The sequence below is a fragment of the Papaver somniferum genome, chromosome 11, assembly GCF_003573695.1.
Source record: "Papaver somniferum cultivar HN1 chromosome 11, ASM357369v1, whole genome shotgun sequence".
In the NCBI taxonomy this organism is placed as follows: Eukaryota; Viridiplantae; Streptophyta; class Magnoliopsida; order Ranunculales; family Papaveraceae; genus Papaver; species Papaver somniferum.
This window is the reverse complement of record NC_039368.1, coordinates 109,756,691-109,778,084: the sequence shown is the minus strand read 5'-3', so window position 1 is coordinate 109,778,084 and position 21,394 is coordinate 109,756,691. Positions and strand designations below refer to the sequence as shown.

The 21,394-nt window shown below is 39.9% G+C and overlaps 1 protein-coding gene and 1 long non-coding RNA gene across 10 annotated transcripts; both read right to left on the bottom strand.

Moving 5' to 3' along the window:
* Positions 1-4,191: 4,191 nt before the first annotated feature.
* Positions 4,192-8,779, bottom strand: LOC113323227. 3 transcript variants are annotated; one of them, XR_003347489.1, is made up of 4 exons: positions 8,348-8,779; positions 7,353-7,379; positions 6,677-6,766; positions 4,192-6,132 (listed from the first exon to the last, which is right to left on the bottom strand). It is a non-coding gene; the product is annotated as an uncharacterized LOC113323227 (long non-coding RNA). The 3 variants fall into 3 exon arrangements; XR_003347490.1 differs by lacking the exon at positions 8,348-8,779 and adding an exon at positions 8,102-8,113; XR_003347488.1 differs by lacking the exon at positions 8,348-8,779 and adding an exon at positions 7,614-8,073.
* A 61-nt stretch (positions 8,780-8,840) lies between these two features.
* On the bottom strand, positions 8,841-17,521 carry LOC113323226 (mitochondrial fission 1 protein A-like). 7 transcript variants are annotated; one of them, XM_026571509.1, is made up of 11 exons: positions 17,287-17,521; positions 16,807-16,945; positions 12,308-12,438; positions 11,741-11,844; positions 10,834-10,972; positions 10,558-10,667; positions 10,022-10,085; positions 9,836-9,920; positions 9,387-9,631; positions 9,071-9,298; positions 8,841-8,978 (listed from the first exon to the last, which is right to left on the bottom strand). In XM_026571509.1, exons 4-9 carry the CDS (start codon positions 11,747-11,749, stop codon positions 9,520-9,522), a joined length of 519 nt encoding a protein of 172 aa, XP_026427294.1. In that variant the 5' UTR covers positions 11,750-11,844; positions 12,308-12,438; positions 16,807-16,945; positions 17,287-17,521; the 3' UTR covers positions 8,841-8,978; positions 9,071-9,298; positions 9,387-9,519. The 7 variants fall into 7 exon arrangements, 1 of the variants encoding a protein (XP_026427294.1); XR_003347485.1 differs by lacking the exons at positions 8,841-8,978; positions 9,071-9,298; positions 9,387-9,631; ... (2 more) ...; positions 10,558-10,667; positions 10,834-10,972 and adding exons at positions 12,533-12,729; positions 13,255-14,272; positions 14,368-14,431; ... (2 more) ...; positions 16,154-16,239; positions 16,526-16,657 and having other exon boundaries at positions 11,740-11,844; XR_003347483.1 differs by lacking the exons at positions 8,841-8,978; positions 9,071-9,298; positions 9,387-9,631; ... (2 more) ...; positions 10,558-10,667; positions 10,834-10,972 and adding exons at positions 12,550-12,729; positions 13,255-14,272; positions 14,368-14,431; ... (2 more) ...; positions 16,154-16,239; positions 16,526-16,657 and having other exon boundaries at positions 11,740-11,844.
* Positions 17,522-21,394: the final 3,873 nt, after the last annotated feature.

Below are 21,394 nucleotides of genomic sequence, written 5' to 3'. Positions count from 1 at the left end.
GTGCAGTACATTTTTAGGGTCTAGATTTGTTTCTCATCCACACACCCAAATTCACCAAAACCAGCAGAAACAGTTTTCACCCACAAATAATTGGCGACCACAGTGGGAGATTAAGTCTCTCGGTTGCAACTCCAACTTTTCAGAAGATGGTCGGTCTTAGAACTGATTCCACAATTCCAAATTCCACTTAGACTCTGGCGAATGGCGGCGTCCATCCTCCCAACACTGCACCTAATGGTGCGGCCAGTGAAGAAACCCCAAGATTGGTCGAATTGGCACGGGCTCAGGAGATCCACATAAGGAACATGAAACTGATGAAGGAGGCGATAAACAATATAGTCAAATTGACATCGGATTTGAGCGGTTCACCTGTCCCGGAAATTCAAACGCTGGGGACTGACGGCCCGGATGATCGTTCCCATATCAACAGTTTCACCACCAATCAGAAGCTGGTAGACCAGGAAGCAGCCGCATTGGTGGAAAGTTTATGTAACTTATGCACCTTTCAAAGGACCAGCGAGCAGAGACATTCACCGTGATCAATCAAATAGCCCTAGATGCACATTTGGTTCCTTCACATCCGGGGACTTCAAGAATATCAGAGATGTCCGTCAATAATGTTACGTTTACTGAAGACGACATGATGGCAGAAGAAGGCCATAACCCGGCCATGCATGTCACTGCTCGCATCAAGGATTCAGAGTACAGAAGGGCTCTCATTAATACGGGAGCGTCCTCAAATGTTATTACTCTCAGAACACTATGGACACCCAAGGTGCGGCCAAGCAAAATTATACGGCAGCCGACCATGATGACAGATTTCGAAGGCAACCAAACCAACACGTATGGATACATCAACCTGAATCTGTCAGTGGGACCAGTCCAGTCGAAGGTAAAGTTCGAGGTAATCGAGAATGATCCAGATTACCACATGATACTGGGAAGGTCGTGGCTCCACGATAACATGATCATTCCTTCAACATATCATCAGTGCCTAAATACCATGTTGAATGAAGAAGTTATTCGCATTCCCCCGTCATTATATCCTTATGCACCAAGCTGTGGCCTGGAAATGTTAGAGCCCATGGAAAATTCGCGGAACTCGTCAGGCAAGGTCCATTGCACTCCACTCCCGACATGGACATCAGTTGAAGAATAGGACAGACTCACATCGCTACACAAAGGGACCCAATGTCGCTCCATTCCTCCAAAGGAAAAGCACGCCAATTTCCCCTCATCAAACGGAAATTTGGCTCATTCTCATACCAAGCGGGAGCGCGCTTTTGTTGCAAGTCGTGACGAAAAGGGGAAAACCGTATATCGACGCCGATGTTAGCAATTAATAGGGGAGACTACCACCCAGTCTCCCTGCCCAATATAATGCAATCACAACAGCAAGCCACAAGAAGAGGTACCGGATGCACCACGACAACTGCAAGACGGAACCAACTCCACCACGGATGAACTCGAAGTCGTCAACATCGGAAGTGAGGAATCTCCACGACCCGTCTCCCTCATCCCAACTCTATGTACCGATGAACGTGCAAAACTTGTGGATCTTCTTATAGAATATCAAGATGTATTTGCGTGGACATATGAGTAAATGCCTGGCTTGGATGAAAAACTGGTCACTCATCACCTATATATAATACCCGGATCCAAACCGGTCAAACAATCTCCGAGACAGTTCAGACATGACGTGGAGGAACAGATCAAGACTGAGATTCAAAAATTGCTAGCAGCCGGTTTCATCAAACCTATCCACCATCCCACTTGGTTGGCCAATGTGGTTCCGGTAAAGAAGAAGAGCGGCCAAATCAGGTGTTGTGTCGATTTTAGGGATATGAACAAATGCTCCCCCAAGGACGATTTCCCTCTTCCCAACATATATTGTGATGCCTTTCGGTTTGAAAAATGCTGACGCCACCTACCAACGCTCCATGACCGCAATTTTCCATGATATGATGCACAAGAAAGTGGAAGATTATGTGGATGATATATTGGTCAAATAAAAAACCCGAGCGGCCCATGCAGAGGTTCTGCGGTAGGTGTTTGAAAGATGTCGTGAATACAAACTTAAGATGAATCCTTGGAAGTGTGCTTTTGGCGTCTCTTCGGGAAAATTTCTGGGATTTCAGGTGACCACCGAGGGAATCAAAGTCGACCCAGCCAAAACCCAAGCCATCCTCACGATGCCACCTCCACGAACCGTGAAAGAACTCCAGAGCTTCATGGGTAAGGTAAACTACATTCGACATTTTATACCGGGTTTAGCTCAGCTTGTTGCTTCATTCACCCCCTTGCTGAAGAAAGGAGCAAGTTTCGTTTGGACGGCGTCACGACAACAGGCGTTTCGGAAGATTCAACAAATATTGTCATCCCCAGCCGTCATGAAATCTTCAGTACAGGGAAGACCATTGTCCCTCTACACTTCTTTCAGTGATGCTGCCGTTGGATCTCTTCTCACCCAAGAAGATGATGAAGGAATTGAGCATCCTATACACTACTTCAGCCGGACTTTGAGGGATGCTGAACTCAGATATCCTAAGGCAGAAAAGGCGTGCCTAGATCTAATTCATTTCATCCAGAAGTTTAGACATTACCCGCTCTCAAACAAAGTGGTGCTGATATCTAAGTCCGACCCTGTGAAATTCCTGCTCTCAAAACCGGCCTTGATAGAAAGGCCGGACAAATGTCTCCTCCAAATGTCAGAGCTTGATATATCGTGTGCTTCCACAAGGGTTATCAAAGGACAAGCAGTCGCAAATTTGCTAGTAGCTTTCCCAGGAGAGGGTATCCCAGCACTGCACGAAGACTTTCATGGGGAATTTCCAGAAATCTCTTTTGTCGAGGAGGAAGTGTGGCTACTATTTTTCGATGGCTCCGCCACCCCTAGCAATAATAGAGGAGGAGCAGGCGTGGTTCTAGTATCCCCAACCGGTGAAGTCTTCTCGCATTCCTTCAAGCTAGACTTTCATTGCACCACAATTCAGCAGAATATGAAGCCTTTCTCATAGGATTTTCATTGGCCAAGCAAGCTGGAGCCACACGTCTGGAAATAAGAGGCGATTCTAAATTACTGGTTCACCAGATGAATGAAGTATATGCACTGAAAGATGTAACGCTGGCCCCGTATAGATCTGAGGCGCAAAAGCTGCTAAATTACTTTGTTGATGCAACCATAACTCATGTTGGCCGCAACAACAACAAACATGCCGATTATCTAGCCACATTAGCATCGAAACTGCAGTTCGAAGGCTTGGAAGAAACCCTGACGGTGAAGAGACGGACTGTGGCGTCAACATGGATTTCGCAATCCAAGGGGACTGAAGCTAGTGATTGGAGAACACCGATCATCCAAGAGCTTAACAGCTCGCTTTCCCAAGGAAAGGTCAGCCTCAAAACCTTACAAAACTTCTTCATGCTTCACGGGATGTTGTACCACCGGAACACAGATGGCTCCCTGTCAAGATGCCTCGGAGATGAAGAGGCACAGCAGCAGCTTAACCATATTCATAGCGAAATTTGCGGGCAAACGTTGGTGGTAACACTTTATCGTCGTCTGCAACGCCTTGGCTACCACTAGCCAGAAATGGAGGCTCAATCTCGATTTCTCCAGGGATCTTGCTCCAATTTCCAAGCACCGCATTATCAATTGGAAGTTTTCAATGTTGGCCACGCTGGGGACTGGCAAAAGTCGTACATCAGTTATCTTCGCGACGGCGTACTCCATACCAGCAAGAAAGACGCAACCAAGATGAAGCAAAGATCCAAGAGATTCATATTCCATGAAGGAATCATGTATCGTAAAAGTTTTGGAGGAGATTTATTACGATGTCTGGGCGAGGCAGAAATCCCAATCATGCTGAAAGAAGTGCACGAAGGCGAGCACCAAGAGAAAAAGAAGTTTTTTCTCCAAATACACAAGAGATACTACTGGCCGACCATGGAGGACGATGCGGCTTCTTTTGTTCAAAGATTCCACAAATGTCAAATTCATGGAAATCTTATCCACACACCCTCTACTCCCCTGCATTCGGTAAGTAGTTCGTGGCCGTTTTATAGCTGGGGACTCGACATCATTGGGAAGATTAATCCGCCATCATCAAAACAACATGAGTATATAATAACCGCAATCAGAAAGTCCAGGCACCAAATAACCTAAAGTCAAAGATGGACCAACAACGCAACTACAATCTCCAAGATTAGCCATGACATGATCATTGCCGAGCATATATTTCATCCATCCATCCCAAGAGTATAATGGAGTTTGGTAAATTTTGAAATCTGCTGGAGAGATTAGATACTCATTCTCCTGGAGTCAGAACCTTATTACACATTCTTGAGAAGATCGATGGTACTGTTGAGTGGCTACATGCGCAAAATGGAAAAGAGCACCTACCTTGAGTTCTCCTGGCTCGTCTTGCTGCTGACTATAACTATTGGAGATTGCTTTATTGCCGTTAATGCTCGCTCTACTACCGCTAAAAAATGACGAAGATGAGCCGGACGCTGCAGACGAAAGCACGGAGCCGGACGAGCAACAAAAACAGAAGAGGCTCGATATCCCTTTTCATACGAACGAAGTTTCTAGAGTTTGAACAGAAGAAGGATTCCTCCTTGCTCCATGAATGGGAATATATGACTGGGCGCATCACACTCGTGCTCCATAGCCGAACAAGCCGTGTGCCAATATCTCCGCTCCATGACCGAACCAGCAGCGCGCCAACACGAGGAACACCAGCCGCTCAACCTGCAACGCTTCGTGGTCAAGCCAGCCGAGCGCCAACATCAACAGTCCGCGGCCAAGCCAGTAGCGCCAACATCTACAGTTCGTGGTCGAAGTTACAGCACCATCAGCGCTCCGTGGTCGAAGTTGCAGCACCATCATCAGCGCTCCGTGGCCGAAGTTTCCACGCCATCATCACCACTCTGTGGCCGAAGTAGCAGCGCCATCCACCATTCCACGGACTGAAGCCAAGTGCCGTTTCCACCATTCGACGGAATGAAGCCAAGTGATGTTTCCACCATTCCACGGACTGAAGCCAAGTGTCGTTTCCACCATTCCACGACTAAATCCAAGTGTCGTTTCCACCATTCCAAGACCGAAGCCAAGTGTTGTTTCCACCATTCCGCGGACTGAAACCAAGTTCCGTTTCGACCATTCCACGGACTGAAGCCAAGTGTTGTTTCCACCACTCCACAGACTGAAGTCAAGCGCCACCCACCGTTCCGCGGACCAAGTTGCAGCACCATCTCTGCTGATCAGTAGCCAAAGTCGCCGCGCCATCTCTGCCGATCAGTAGCCGAAGTTACAGCGCCATCTCTGCCGATCAGTAGCCAAAGTTCCAGCGCCATCTCCGCCCGTTACGTGGTCGAGCCAGTCATCATCACCATTCAGTGGCTAAGGTTGCAGCGCCAGCATTAGCATTCCGTAGTCGAACCTGCAGCGCCAGCATTAGCATTCTGTATCCGAACCTGCAGCGCCAGCGTTAACACTCCGTGACCAAAGTGGCAGCGCCAACGCCAGTACCCTATGGCCAAGCCGGAATTACGCAAAGCCGCCAATGCAAGGATCACAGATTCCTCATGCCTCCTGCCAAAGGTTAGTCGAATTTTCCTGGCAATCTCTCTATGTCTTGCCTTTTAGATTTTACCCTTGTCTGTCACTATCTCATGCTTACCCCGCAACAATGCCACTGTTACGAGCTAAGCAGAGGACTTAATGTTGATGGTGATTTTTAGTTCAGGGCTAAATTTGTAAAAGTCTATCTACCTGACTCGGCATCAGATGTAGTAGACATTGATATGTCTATATTCCGCAGGGAATTTGGAGAACATATCAAACTCTGATGAGCGCCTATGTCTCTCTTCATATTATATTGAAACTCAATCTCCTAGATGAATTGTTCACTAGTATACAGCCTAATGAGTGTATAAGGTCCTAGCTGCATTACTCACAAAACCCGGAGCCTGTTGAGTACTTTTCTTGTGCTTATGTTCCTCAGTAGAACCCTTAATATCGGTATGGCATGACGGATTTGTGTTCACTCGCAGCAGAGTAGCACGGATTTCCAAGTATCAAAGTTAAGACCCTTGCACAAAGTACTCAGTCAGGAAGCATACTACTCTCTGCAAATAAAGAATTCTGTGTCAACACATAGAATTCAATCATGTGATAATTCATGAATCTGACTAATTTGTAAAAATTAGGGTTTTTTGCGCCCTGCGCAGTATATTAGACGGCGCCGCCAATAAAAAAGAAGCGAGAGATGCAGTTTTTTCATGCTATATTATGTTGCTACCTCTTCTGTATACTACAGTTCCCAACCCTTCTCAGTTTCAAATTTATGTTGTCTAATTACCAGTCATTCTTCTCACAACCTTCTCACAACGTAAAAGATCAACCTATTAAGAGAAACACATACTGAAGTCTCAAATGATCGATTTCGATTAAATACGTCCTTCCTGATTTTTTTGTCCTAATCAAGATGAGAAGATACGATCTTGTAGAACCTTTAAAGATGAAATCTAATCAAATTTTCAGGATTAACCATTGCCCAGAAATCAGTTGCAAGAAATATTAACACAACAACGTTACTGAGATGTACTCCTGTTATAATTTAATCAGAAGAATCAATAGAAAAACAAAAACCCCTAAGTATATAGTACTCACCTCAACTGAGTTAAAAAGTCTTCTAAGAGGTTATAAGTAACACTCGATGCACCATTCTCGAAATCAAGCACCCAGAGATGCTATGATGACCTAAAAACCAATATAGGAAAGCTCTTCAATATCAACAGACAATAAATTATTAAGAAGATTACCAGCATTAAGACCATTGGTATTGTTAAGTTATGAGGACGATCAAAAAAAAAAGAGAGAAATTGTTAAGTTATGATATTGAGCCTCGCGTTTAAGGTTCTAATTCTCCACTGTTCTAAGTGTATCGACATACATAAACCCCTACGCTTCAAAGATGGGTCCTTCTACAAAATCCTTAGATTAAAATCACCAAGTTTAAATAAATGCTTGTCTCCTCCACATTGAGCCAAAGATAGAGACGAAAATCAATTGATCATCATCTAAACATCTAACTTTGTCAACAACATATTAAACAAAATTATTCAATAATGCAAGCATTAAACCCTGAATCCAATATAAAAGACCATTATGTCTACCCACAATCCAGAATGAAAAAAAAAACGATGAAATCAAAATAATACAAATCCTCAAATTAAAGCACAACCTAATTATCAAAAAATCTGGAGCTACACTCGCAAAAGTTCACACACAATAAAAAAAACGGTACATCAAAAGCAAAGAGGATAGAGAGAAACCCAATTCATACCTGGTACACGAACTCCCATTCGTATACCTGCTAACAAATATAAACGAATGAGAAATAAAGATCCCAAAACAAACACGATAAGAAATAAGGAGACTGAAAGAGATTAGGGAAAGGGATTCCCAGTTTATAAACGAATCGATCCCCTACTCTATATTTATAACGGAAGCGTAAAAATATCGGGAAACCCGGATATTCTTATTTTAGCTTTAGGGAACAAAGCCATGTTAGGAAACGTAGGGTAATGGACGTTCGGAAATATACCTCACCGATCGGTCTATCCTGTCCGGAGGATGATGATTTCAACAGTCAGATTTATCCAGTTATTTATAATATCTGCCGTTCTTTGTCTCGTCATAAATTGGTCGATTTTGGCCATCTTTTGGTCTTTTATGGTCGATCTCAGCCGTCATTGGTTTTGTCACAGACAGACAACACTTCTTTTATAATATAGATGTGGTCAGTAATCATTTAAAAATTCCCACATCAAATAAACAGTTAAAGATTTAACTGAAGTGAGATGTTTGTTCAACGAAACAGTTAAAAATAAAATTTTCAAAACTCCCTAATACCTTTTAATTAGTCACCCTATCAATCCATCCAAAACACTAATATCAATTTCAACAAAAAAGAAATTTTTTTATCAAAAATAAATTACTTTTTCATTGGAAAGAATTTTCAACCTGATTATTAAACCGTAAAAAACCACAATATTAGAGATCAAAGGAATTAGGTTAAAGAAAGGGAATTACCTTTTTTGTTGAACTTATCGTCTTCATTGAAGGAAGTACATATACAACTCACAAAATCAATGATTTATTTCCTTTGATGACGATGGATTAAAAATACTGGTAGAACAACATAGCAAAACCCCAAACCCGAAATCTAAATGCGAATCAATAGAACAACATAGCAAAAACCCAAACCCTAAATGTAAATGCGAATCAAATTATTCAGCATAAAAATCTCAAGAGAAAAGAAGGTAAATAAAAACTTACACTTTCATTATCGGTGTTAGAGTCTGTGTTGGATTCTGATTCTGCTTAAAAAAAACTGCTCTCCCAGGAATCGGCAACGTCATATGCCTTTCTTTTTAAATGCTTAGAGCAAAAACTTTAACCATGACGAAATGAAAAGAGATTCAACTGGGTGAACGATTTTTCTAATTCTAATCTTTGTGAAGGAATAAAGTTTTTCTATTCAACTTCCTTTCTGTATTTCTCCTGAGGGGGCCTACCAATTGAAGCGTTTGGTAACACTTAATATGGGCATTTCGTTTCAATGCGCAGTGAATGAGATATGTGATCAACTATAGCCGTAGATTTAGCTACTGGGAGAGCGAATCTGGACCTCTTTAACTTGCCTTAAGTTGTCGGAACTGTGCTTTATAAGGGAAGATTTGTGTACAGAGCAATAAAAATGTATGTTCATCATCTAGTACAACTATCATTACCCCCGCCACCACCTCCACCTCCACCTCCACCCCCGCCACCTCCATCCCCAGCCATGTTGAGCTCATCGAGGACAACGCGTAGCGATGACAAACACATAATCAACGTTCGGGCATACACTGATCGCAAATGTGTCCTTTCCTAGAACTTTTCCTTGGACAGTGTATTTCTTATGCATCTGCAACAACATAATGGACAGATCATTGTAAGAACCACCTAAGATCCAGTAAATAAAATGACTTGAGAAAAATAAGATGAATAATGAATTACCTCAGCAATAATGTTTTGTGAATCCCCCCGATAGATGACACAAGATTTTCTGGGATATTTTTGTTTAATCTTAAAATCACACGCATCTTGAGCCGTGTTAGATGCTAAGAACACATCCAACTCAGTCTTGAGTTGTATAAATTTAGATCTTTTAACACGAAACAACAGATTTCTTGAGTCAGAGCTGTCTCCTCTATACACTTTCCATCTATCATGTGCAGAAAACTTCTGAGAAGCACAACCACAAAAACAATATTAACAACTTATATATAATGAGATTGATATTGAAGATGAGCTTTATATACAACCTACCTACCTTTTTTTTAGAGATACGATAGGAAAACCAGCAGCATCGACAAGGATACAGCGTCTTTTGCCTGTACTCTTAGCTTTGAAGATGTTATAACCATTGATATCAAAAACACCCAAATTATTACCTTCTGTTACATTTAGAACTTTTCTGGTGATGTACAAATGTATTTGATGCGGTGCGCCGTAACGAGGTCAATATAACCGTGGCACACGCATATCGAAGAATTTTCCTTGCCACGTAAATTAACACTGCATTATAAGTTATAACAATCAAATTAACAGATATATACTTCCAACAATATTGCCAAGTTCGCAGAACCATTTACACAATTTCCATCAAAGTTGAAAAATAATCACAAACGTTTGATGGATGACCTAGGTGATTAGAGTGGGGAGATTGTACAGCGAAAGGAAAAAAAACATAAAGTGGTCTTGAGCTGTATTATTCCATACCATGCCTTACGAAGCGATCTTGCTTTCACAATAGCCGGCACAACTGCACTGGCAGCATAAAAAATGAGAGCACCGAGTAATCCATCTGCAATCATTTCAAACATTTCTTTTAAGTCCTTGAACAGAGTAAGCGGGAAACACATAATCCTAAGCCGATAGAGTTTAAGTAACGTAAAGAACACTGACCGGTTTCCGTCCGATTTAATAATGTTCGCCTCAGGTACCATCCTTGCCAGAAGTCTGGTGCATCCTAAATCAATCAATATATCAACAGAACAGTTAGGACCAAGCTGGATCTAGGATAACCCAACTTATCTCGTCGTTTATGTACCCTATTGTATTAGTAAATTGAAATGTAGCATACCCTGTTTTATTAAGGTAATTCAAATGTTCAGAAGAATAACAGGATAGGGTTCATAGGTATCAGTAGCCCTAGCAAATAAAACCGTTTTACTTAACCTATATATGACAGCTAGTGTTTGACATACGCAATTTTACTGGGGTCAACCCTCCAACAGGTTACAGAAATGTGCAAGACAACATGCAATATCGAGCTACTTGACAATCTTTTGCCAGGATAGCTTCATTACAGGAGGACACACTACATTATTACTCCCGCCAATCAAACTTTAGAGAAAGCTTTACGGATAAAAGAAATTTTACATATGGGTGTATCTTAGTCCAAGAAACTATTAACGAATAACATGAAGAGGAGACCAAACCTGCAAACATTGACAGACACCGTTCAAGCTCTTTATAAAGTCACGACTTATGTAATGTCCAAGTGAGCGAATATAAAGCATATCTCTGATCTGAAGTTGGGTCAGTCCACCTATCTCAAGAGGGGATACAAAAACAATGTTTCAGCTTTAACAAGAAGTTGAGCACAAGACAAATATTTAACTCTGTTCACATTTAAGCATATAGAGTACAATTATTCACATTTGACACTAACTGAATATGTAGAAACTGCTTTTAACTGACATTTTCTTACTTACCTTCGAGCAAAGCTATTCCTCGCTGGACATCTTCTGGTTGTCTTGTGTGAACAAGAGCCCAGGACAACTCGATGATGTTTTCATTCTTAACCTCATTTGGAGCATCATCTCCGGCCTCTGTGATATCTCTCTCACAATCCTGTTTATGCATAAGGAAGATTAGAATACAACAAACAAACTCGGACCAGCGTCAACTTGATCAGCTTGACAGTTAAACCACCTTAGTAGCGAAGTTAGACAAGAAGAGCCGTTTTTGTTAAAGTTCAAGCTGGGTACGACTTATAAAGTTCAGGTGGCTGCATACCCAGTTTAGGATGAGTTCAATACTGAAACAAGAAAGAAGAATAGGCATACAAACAACAATAACCTACTATTATAGTCTCATAATTCAGCGTCCTAGATTAGGTAAGCCTCCAGCACTGACAAGGCATTTCTCGTACTTAATTCCCCAAAAAAGACTTCCAACTATCAAATTTCTATCACATCTGAATGTAGATTATCATAATTCAAGATGACAGTACAAGAAGATGTTTTGCTTACAAGGCACATGTAAATATTAAGTGTCAGTAAAAAAGACAAGTTAGAAGCAGGAGAAACTCCGCAAAGGTCAGAGGTGGAATAAAGATCCGGTCCAAATTCATCTTGTAAGAAAGAACAAAACCACATAAACAACGTGGTATAGATGTCACCAGAAACAATCCCCGAAATAGTATTTATTAGACATATGAAAACCCTTGAACTTGATATGTACTCGTGTGTGAAACAGTTAGCCGCCTTTATGAGTATAACACCTCGGCATACGCAAGATATGTGAAACCAATAGATCAAAAATGCCACTCATAATATTGATGATCAAAACTCTGAAATGATAAATTAATAATAACTTCGTTGGTAAACAAAAACTTACAAGAATCATATCACGATAATATTGGTGATCGCCCCCAATGAGAAACCAGAGAACCGATCTGAATTTTTTCTTTAGGGCAAAGCTTGGTTGAAGTGTGGTGCAATCTGAAAATCAAATTCAATCATAGTCATATTAATCCCTCGTTTATGCACACTTACGTACTACAACCAGATGTGCATGCCAAGCCATACAATCACATACAAAAAGAAAAAAGGCTCAAGATTCAAGATAAACTAAGATGGCCTTCGGAAGATCGAAGGTTTCATAAAAAATATCAATTCAAAAAGTAGTTTTACTGCAACCAGAGGTATCGACGCCGACATGTCTATTTTGTGTATGCCGTGTCCCCGCTTCCTCGTTTTTTAAAATTGTCGTGTCAAAATACCGTAGTGGACACACAACACCGAGCCAATGTCATTGTAACACAGCTATTAATGCTCCTACAACACTCTACCAATCTAACTTTAGAAGTCCGCATTAAGATAAACAAAATTTACTGGTGGATGGCTGTTTTTGGTCCACATAACTAACTCCTAATGGTTAACATAAAGAGGCGGGATAACAAACCTCCAAACACTGGTCCAAGTAAGATAAGCTACTTGCATAGTCACCATCTCTGTAATATCCAACTGCGAGAAGATAAAGCATCTCCCTCTTTTGAAGTAGGCTAAGTTCAGCCAATACACCCCAAAGATCACCTACAAAAAGAAATTGACCAGTTTTAACAAGGTAGTGCGCAGTAAAATTAGCAGGGAGCGAGACAAATATTTAAATTTGCTTGATTTAGCATACAAAGTACAGCTATTCACATTGACAGAACTATATATAACTGAAATTCTCTTATATCCACCGTCAAGCTTTTGTATTCCTTCCTTGATATTTTCTTTGTCTGTTGAGTGAACAAGAGCCCGGCACAACTTCAGGATGCAATCATTAATAACATCCCTTGGAGTCTCCCCTGGGTAGTTCTTGAGATCTTCTTTATAATCCTGTAAATGCATAAGAAAGGTTGGAATACAATAACCATCTAATTATTACACTGTATAATAATTCAGACTCCCACAATAAATTAACCTTCAACATTAAAGGCCAAGGTGTGCTCTGTGCTGTAAAATTCCCAAATCATGAAAAAGATCTTCTTGACACCACATTGTTTTATGTGGCTCACAGACTTGTATCACTTACTAGTGTAGTGGTGCTGGTGCTTTAAGTGTAAAACTAAAACAAAGTTTTTTTATATTTAGCAGGCTTCTGTGTGTCACTTTGATATTGCTTTTGTGCGCCATCGTTACTTAACAAAGGTTTAACTTATACTGAAAACAAAAGAGTTTCGTCTAACGATTACTTCGTTCAACTCTTAGAATACAAAAGCTTTGTCAGGATTTATGATATTGGAGTATTAAGACCATATTTGTAGGCTTTGGAGTAAAACTCTAACACTGTTTCCATGAAAGATTATGTGGTGATAAACCCTAAGTCATAATAGTAATAACTTTGAAGAGAAAATAACTTACATGAATCATAACATCATATAATGGGAAATTATCTTCCCTGATCAAAAACGCCAGAATCGTGCCGGCGAACCTTCCGGCCACTCCTTCCAGGTCCATGAAAGTTTTTCTCACGAGCAGAGCGATTTGAGGCGAGGAAAAAAGTGAACTGTGTGTACCGAGAAAGAGGTCTTTTTATTCCACTTCTTTCTCAGGCCCCGGCTATTATCAGAACTTGGCATCACACGTTGCCTATTCGACCACATCGCAAATACTATTGAGTTCAAAGAAATCAGTTGGATTGTAATGGACGGTCCTTGAGATCGGTGAGGTAATTGGTTATGACTCTGGTCAAGGTGTAGCCAAGATGTGTTATCCGGAAGAGAAGGAAAGTCCAGTGGAGATGGACAGAAACTAATTTGCCTTGCCACGTGAATGCAAACACCTTGCACTACGGAAGATGGATTGGGTTCTTAAAAGAGAACCGTGCCGCAGCTACTTAAACCTTTTTCACTCTTCTCTACTAATAAAACTTTTCCAAATCTTTTTCTACTTCACCAAAAATTTCAAACATGGCTAGCAAAACTAGAAAGTAATATATTATTTTATGTTTTGCAATTCCACAACGCTTTGCGCTTTACTGCGTGAGCGTGTTGCTATACACTTTCGCTTTTATAAACCTTTTGCACCTAAAAAAAAAACTTATTGCACCTAATTCTATTCAACACGAATTAGAATTTCCATCAGGATAGCAAAATCAACATTGTAAGTTAGCGAAATCAACACGAACTGAGACAAATGATCTGATAAAGATAGCGAAGAGATATAACCACAAATGTTCAAGGGTTAAACTAGGTGTTGAGAGTGAGAAAATGTCATGCAAAAAAGAAAATCTAAAGTGGTTTTGAGCTGTATCATTCTTACATGCCACTCCATGAGCCATATCATGTCTTAAGATGCGATCTTGCCTTGATAATAGCTGGCACAAATGTAGCCGCACCATAAGTAGCAGCGTATAAAATGAATGTGCCGAGAAATTCATCTGCATTCATTTCATACAAGTCCTTGAACAGAGTAAATGAGAACACAAACTCCTAAGCCGACAAAGTTTTAAAAGCAACAGTGAAGAACACTCACCTCTATCTATTCGAGTTGATATTGTATGGCTCAGGCACCTACCTTGCCAGAAATCTGGTGCAACCTAAAATCAAATTCATGTATATAAATAGAACAGTTAGGACCAAGCCGGGTCTAGGACAATCCAATTCATCTCTTGTTTATGTACCCTAATGTATAAGTAAATTGAAACATGGCATACCTTGTTTTATTAAAAATAAATAAAATATCAAGGTAACTCAGATGTTCAGAAGATTCATAACACTGTCAAATAAAACCGGTTCACTTAACCTATATATGATAGAGAGTGCTTGACATATGTAATTTTACTGGGGTCAACCCTCTGACAGGTTACAGATACGTGCAAGACAACACGCAATATCGCGCTACTGGATAATTTTTTACAAGGATAGTTTCGTTTAAGGAGGACACAGACTATAGTATCACTCTGACCAATCAAACTTTAGAGAAAGCTTAACAGATAAAATTTTACATATGGTATTTTAGTCTACGATACTAATAATGGATAACATGAAGAGGAGACCAAACCTCCAAACATTGACACACGCCGTTGAAGCTCTTAATAAAGTCACGACTTATGTAATGCCCAAGTGAGCGAATATAAAGCATATCCCTGAACTGAAGTTTGTTCAGTCCACCTTTCTCAAGAGGGGCTACGGAAAAAAAAATGTTTCAGCTTTAACAAGGTGTTAAGCACAAGACAAATATATAACTCTGTTCACATTTCAGCGTATAGAGTACATTCACATTTGACATTAACAGAAAATGTAGAAACTGCTTTTAACTGAAATTTTCTAACTTACCTTGGATAACTTGATGATGTTTTCATTCTTAACCTCATCTGGAGCATCATCTCCAGCCTCTGCGATATCTCTCTCACAATCCTGTGTATGCATAAGGAAAATTAGAATACAACAAACTAACTTGGACCAGCGTCGACTTGATCATCTTGACAGTTAAACCACCTTGCACCAAAGAATATGTTTTGCCTATCTACTTCAAGGCACGTGTAAAAAATAAACATGTCAGTAAAAAGACAAGTTAGAAGCAGGAGAAACTTCGCAAGGTCGGAGGTGAAATCAATATCCAGTCCAAACTCATCTTGTAAGAAAGAATAAAACCACATAAAACAATGTGGTAAAAAATGTCACCAGAAACAATCTCCAGAATAGTAGTAATAGGCACCTTTATGAGTGTAACACCTCGGCATAAACGAGATACGTGAAAATAATCGATCAAAAATGCCACTCCCAGAAATCTATATTTGATGTTTCCAAAATGCAGCTGCTCTCTAAGTTTAGACTTTGATCATGAACTCATAAACACAAATTACAAGTTCAATCCAAGAAAATGATTATCCTTCAAAAACCTAAATACCACACTGAAAACAGATGGTTGTAGAGCAATCAACTGTTACAGAGTGAACGATTTAAACCGACATTTCTAACCCTCAACTAAAAATTATTAACCTCTTAGCCAGCAAAGGTCTAAACAACACGGGATACTGTCACCACAAAATTGGGTTGCCGAGGAGTAGACTACAAAAGCATTCTCATAGCCATAGTTTATGATCCTTGATATTCATCGCAGGCTAAAACAAAAATTCTCAGTAGTTATTATTATTCAATGTGTTCAGGTTAGGTACAACGCCATTTTCCAATATACTCATAGATAGCTAATTTGGATATAAACATAAAAAAGAAAGATCAGATAGAGAGAAACCTTAAATCAGGAAATGAGCCTTAAACTCTGAAATGACAATAATTTAGACGACAAAAAAACTTACTATTGGTGCTCTCCCCCAATCAGAAACCAGAGAACTGATCCAAATTTTTTCTTTAGGGTCAATGCTTGGTTGAAGTGCGGTGCAATCTACAAATCCAAATCATCATAGTCTTATTAATCCCTCGTTTATGCACACTTACGTACGCTAAACACATTGGCATGCCAAGTCACTAAATTCACATACAAAAACAAAAAGGTGCAAGATTCAAGATAAACTAAGATGCCCTTCAGAAGATCAACGGTGCCATGAAAAAGATCAATTCGAAAGAAGTTTCACCGCAACCAGAGGTGAATATGTTAGTTTTACTGGTGGATGGTTGTTTTTGGTCCACATAACTACTAATGGCTAACATAAAGAGGCGGGAGATCAAACCTCCAAACACTGGTCCAAGTAAGATAAGCTATTTGCATAGTCACCATCTCTGTAATATCCAACTGAGAGAAGATAAAGCATCTCCCTCTTTTGAAGTGGGCTAAGTTCACCCCAACACACCTCTAAGACCGCCTACAAAAACAAATTTACCAGTTTCAACAAGGTAGTGAGCACTAAAATTAGCAGAGAGCGAGAAAAATATTTAAATTTGCTTGATTTAGCATTATTCACATCGACAGAAATTGTTGGAACTGTTTATAACTGAAATTTTCTCATTTCACCTTCAAGCTTTTGTATTCCTTCCTTGATATTTTCTTTATCTGTTGAGTGCACAAGAGCCCGTCACAGCTTCAGGATGCAATCATTAATAACATCCCTTGGAGTCTCCTCTGGGTAGTTCTTAAGATCTTCTTTATAATCCTGTAAATGCACCAAGAGAGGTTGGATTACATCAACTAATTACACAGTCTGATAATTCAGACTCCTACAATAGATAAACCTTTGCAATTGAAAGTCGAGGTGTGTCATCTGCTGTAAAATTCCCAAATCATCACGACTTATCTCACTTACTAGTGTATTGGTGCATTTAACAGGCTTCTGGGTGTGACAAAACTCAATTCACTTTGAAAAACACTAACGCTGTTTCCAATACAAATACTTAGCATGCATGTTATTGTTATATAAGTAAAGAATACGAAAGATTACATGGTGATGAACCCTAAGTCAGCGATAATCGCAACTCTGAAGAGAGAACAACTTACATAAATCATAACATCGTATAATGGGAACTTATCTTCCCTGCTCAAAACCGCCAGCACCATGCCGGCAAACCTTCCGACCACTGCTTTCAGGTCCATTAAAGCTTTTGTCACAAGCAGAGCGATCGAGGAGACAAGAGTGTCGAGAAGGAATCCGGTTTATTCCACTCTTTTCTCAGGCTCGGCTATGATAGGAACGGTCCTCATACTCCCCTCCCAAGTTGTTTGACACGTTGCCTATTCCGGCCACATACTAACTGACCTGGTTTGGTATCCTGTATCTACTTGTAGTCAAAGTTCAAATACTGAATACCGTTGGATTACAATGGAAGATCATGAAGATTGGCGAGGTTCCAGATAATGGTTTTATCATAGCTGGCTGTTTTAGCCGAGGCCCAACAAAGTCAACCATCCTGGTCGAATATGTGACTCAGGTCAAGGTGGTAGGCTAAATGAAAAACATGGGGAATATCTCAGTAAATTGGAAGGAAGAGAGAGTATATAAGTAAGTTGGAAGGGAGAATTTTGTCATGAAACATCTCCCAAATAGAAAATGGATGCCCTCTAGGAGCTGCTCTAGTATTTGGATGTGTGTTGTGGAAGTGGGTCATGGTGTTGTATTTTTCGGGAGAAACTTAAAGTCAATCTAGTATTTGGGAACTTAGGGCAATTTCTATGGCAATGATCAGATGCAAAATTTTGTTGAGCCAGGTGGATGGCCAAACTGGTTTTTCCACTATGGTAAAGCACTGGGTCTTAGATAACTAAACGCACGACCGAGAGAAAAACGCTGGAGTCTGTAAGAAAAGGGCCGGTGTTGGTAGGGAAAGCGTCGGCGATCGAAGCTTCGACGCGGCGCCTTCACATATGACGCTGGCATTTGTAGCAAAAACGTCAACGTTTTTTTTTTTTAAATTCAAAATTCACTTTTTACCTCTATAAATTACCATCGAATTCAAACAATCCACTCACACCAAAATTCACTTCTCTTGAATTTTCTCTTTTAAAATCTATTTCTCAATGGCTGAAACGGCGATCACACTTTTTTGCGATGCAAAACTTGAAGTTGTTGTTTCTAAGATATGTGGGAGTTTTAAAAAGATTGAAAATTGTAAGAGGGAAGTGCAAGTTTTTGAAGTTGCTCCAAGAAAATGTTCCGTTAAAAGGCAAAGAAGAGCTCCACTTTTGAAAGTTAACAACAAAAAATTCAAAAACAATGGTGAAATTGTCAAAGAGCATGTTGAATGAAAAATACATCAAATGAAGATAAACATGAGGCCAAAACTTGTACTTGATTTTTATTGAAGTTTTTATTATTGTCTAATAAGTTTATATCTTGTAAAAGAATTGGCAGTAATATCAATGAATGAAAATGTTTATATTTTAAAATAGATTCCACTTCAGATTAAGTGAAATTTTTTACAATTTATTAAACTTGCAAATAACATCAAACTACATTTTAATAAACCACAAACATCAAACTACATCAAATCCAGCGACATTCTCTCTCTAAAGTTCATAGCATTCAAAATGCCTAAACTCTCTCCCGTTTTCTTCGGTAAACTTGGTCTGAGCGATGGTTTCCAATTCTTCGTTGGATAATCCAGAATTGCTACGACAAACCATCCACAATGCTTCTGTATAATGTTTGACTTCAAAAGTGATGAATGCAATTCTTAGTTCTAGGCTCTTACTGTTTCTTATGGCTTCGTTCCGCGATGCTACAAAATGTCCCAATACTCTTTCCCAGAAATTGTCATTGTTCATTGGTCTCACCATACGATGTAACCAACATCGAACAAGAACAACATCTTCTTCCATTATAAATTCCGGCAGCGGCATTCGAGTGCACTAACGATGTGCTTACCATCTTTTAAAATTCCGAAACACGCTTCGTAACAAAAAGGCTTACGGTGAGCTTCCTCCCAATTATCAAGAGTTGTTTGGATCACTTCATCTTTAGTTACACCGCTGAACTTTTCTCGATCAATTTCTATTACCAGAGCAAGAAATGGCTGGACTGCAAGCCTAATAGAATGAAACCGAGCACGTAATTGACGAGCATCGCGGTTTCCTGGGTTTCCCGTCAATGAGACGAACATTGAAAAAACGTTCTCCCAAAAAGAACTGTCATGAGAAATAACAACACCAGTGATTACCCTATGAAAGAAATATGATTTGCATAGAGTTATATCCTCTTCTTGAGTAAACTTGGGACCACGATTTCTAACAGACATTTCTGCAAAGGAAGAGAGATGTAGGAAAAAATAAGAAGAAGAAGATGTGATTTTGGAGATGTGAGGAATGAAATTTATAGGTCGAGAAAGAAAAGTTTGTCGTTGGAAATGGAATTTTAGCCGTTGGCGTTTGTAGTAAAATCGCCTGCGACTTTCCTTTGGGCGCCCGTTTGAATTACCAACGCCTATTTTCTATTATAAATACATCACTAGGTTTTATTCTAAACCAAACCAACTGATTTCTTTCTCATCATCCACCATGTTTTCTAAAGGCAAAGCGAAGCAAATATTATGTGTCGAAGCAAAAGAGGTTTGTCCATTATGTTTCATGGATAACCACAGTCTTATGCAACGTCCTTGGATGTATTCAAAGTGTCCGCGGGAAGGTTTTTCACGCATCAGAATGGTTATTGAAACACAACTGGAAAAACTCAGGTACTTGCAATGTCAAGATCCCAATTGTCCAGAGGAACCACATATGTTGGATGATGCTATGAAGATTAAAAAAGAAGAAGAAAAGATTGCAACACTCTGCAAAAACTTCAAACTTAAATCCAAAGTGAAGAAACCGTTATTACACTGCAAGCATTGTGGATATGGATATCACGAATACAAACATTTCCCACAGAGAATCAGTTCATGCTCAAAGCCCGGTTGCAGGATTTTTATGGGAATGTCCCAGGTGTTTTTTGGTGGAGTGGGCTGATAGAAGTTGTAAGACAAATCGATTCACTATGGTATTATGTTATTTAATTTGCTGTTTATTTTGTTTTATTACGATTATCTAAAACCATCAATATCAAGTAATTTCAATTTTTCCTCGATTAAACATTGCACCATCAATTTCACAAATAAAAACATACTGCATTGAACAACCACAATATACATGAGAGAAACACATTAAATTAAAACAACTACTACGTAGGTGTCAATTCTCGACGGGTGGTGTGGGTGGTGTAATTCCTAGGGCGATGTAGGGATCGTATTTTATGAGCACCCTAAGAATGTTGAAACATGCATGGAAGTCGAAAGGACGACCGCGGTGAGATGCTTACCACATCGCTAGAGTTCTGGGTTCCACTTCATGTTCGGCTTCACCGTTGAGCTTATGTATGTGATTCTGCATTAGTCTAGAGATGAACTCCGATACATTACAAATAATTACACTAAAACGATGCGCCAATCCGTGACGATCACGCCCATGAATGTTCATCGTTTCAGCAGCAAACATTTCAAAAACTTTCTCCCAGAACGTCGATTGTGATACATTCCACCCGGTAGCAACATCAGCGGCAACATCTTGTGTTTGAAAAATGTAGGCTCTACAAATAGCTAAATCCTCTTGTTGAGTGTATTTAACACCACGAACTCTGGGAGGAATCTTTGTAGATGATTTGAGAGTGAAGAATATGTAGAATGTGTGAATTTAGAGTTGAAATGAGGAGTATTTATAGATTTCAAAAAAAAAATAGCCGTTGGATCACAAGATTTCTCAGCCGTTCAGATTGATCCGTTGGCGCCATTGGGCCGGACGCTGGCATTTCTAGTAAGGACTCTGGCGCTGTAAGTTAAAACTCGCGTCTGAGGTACAAACGCTAGCGTTATTTCTCCCGATGCCAGCGTTTTCAGCAATGTCGCCCGTTCTTAACACAGACGCGCGCTGAATGTTCCGACTCAATGTTCAAATCAACAAATCTATTCATTTGAACATCCATTTTTCAAGTTTGTTCATTCCATAGTGGGAGAAAAATGAACAAACTCCAGGTTTGTTCATTCCATAGGAACTGCTCTTAATATTCCTCTAAATCTTCGGAGAATATGATTTGCGTATGAGACATACACAATGTGACTTTATGTTTGTTGATGCGTACATA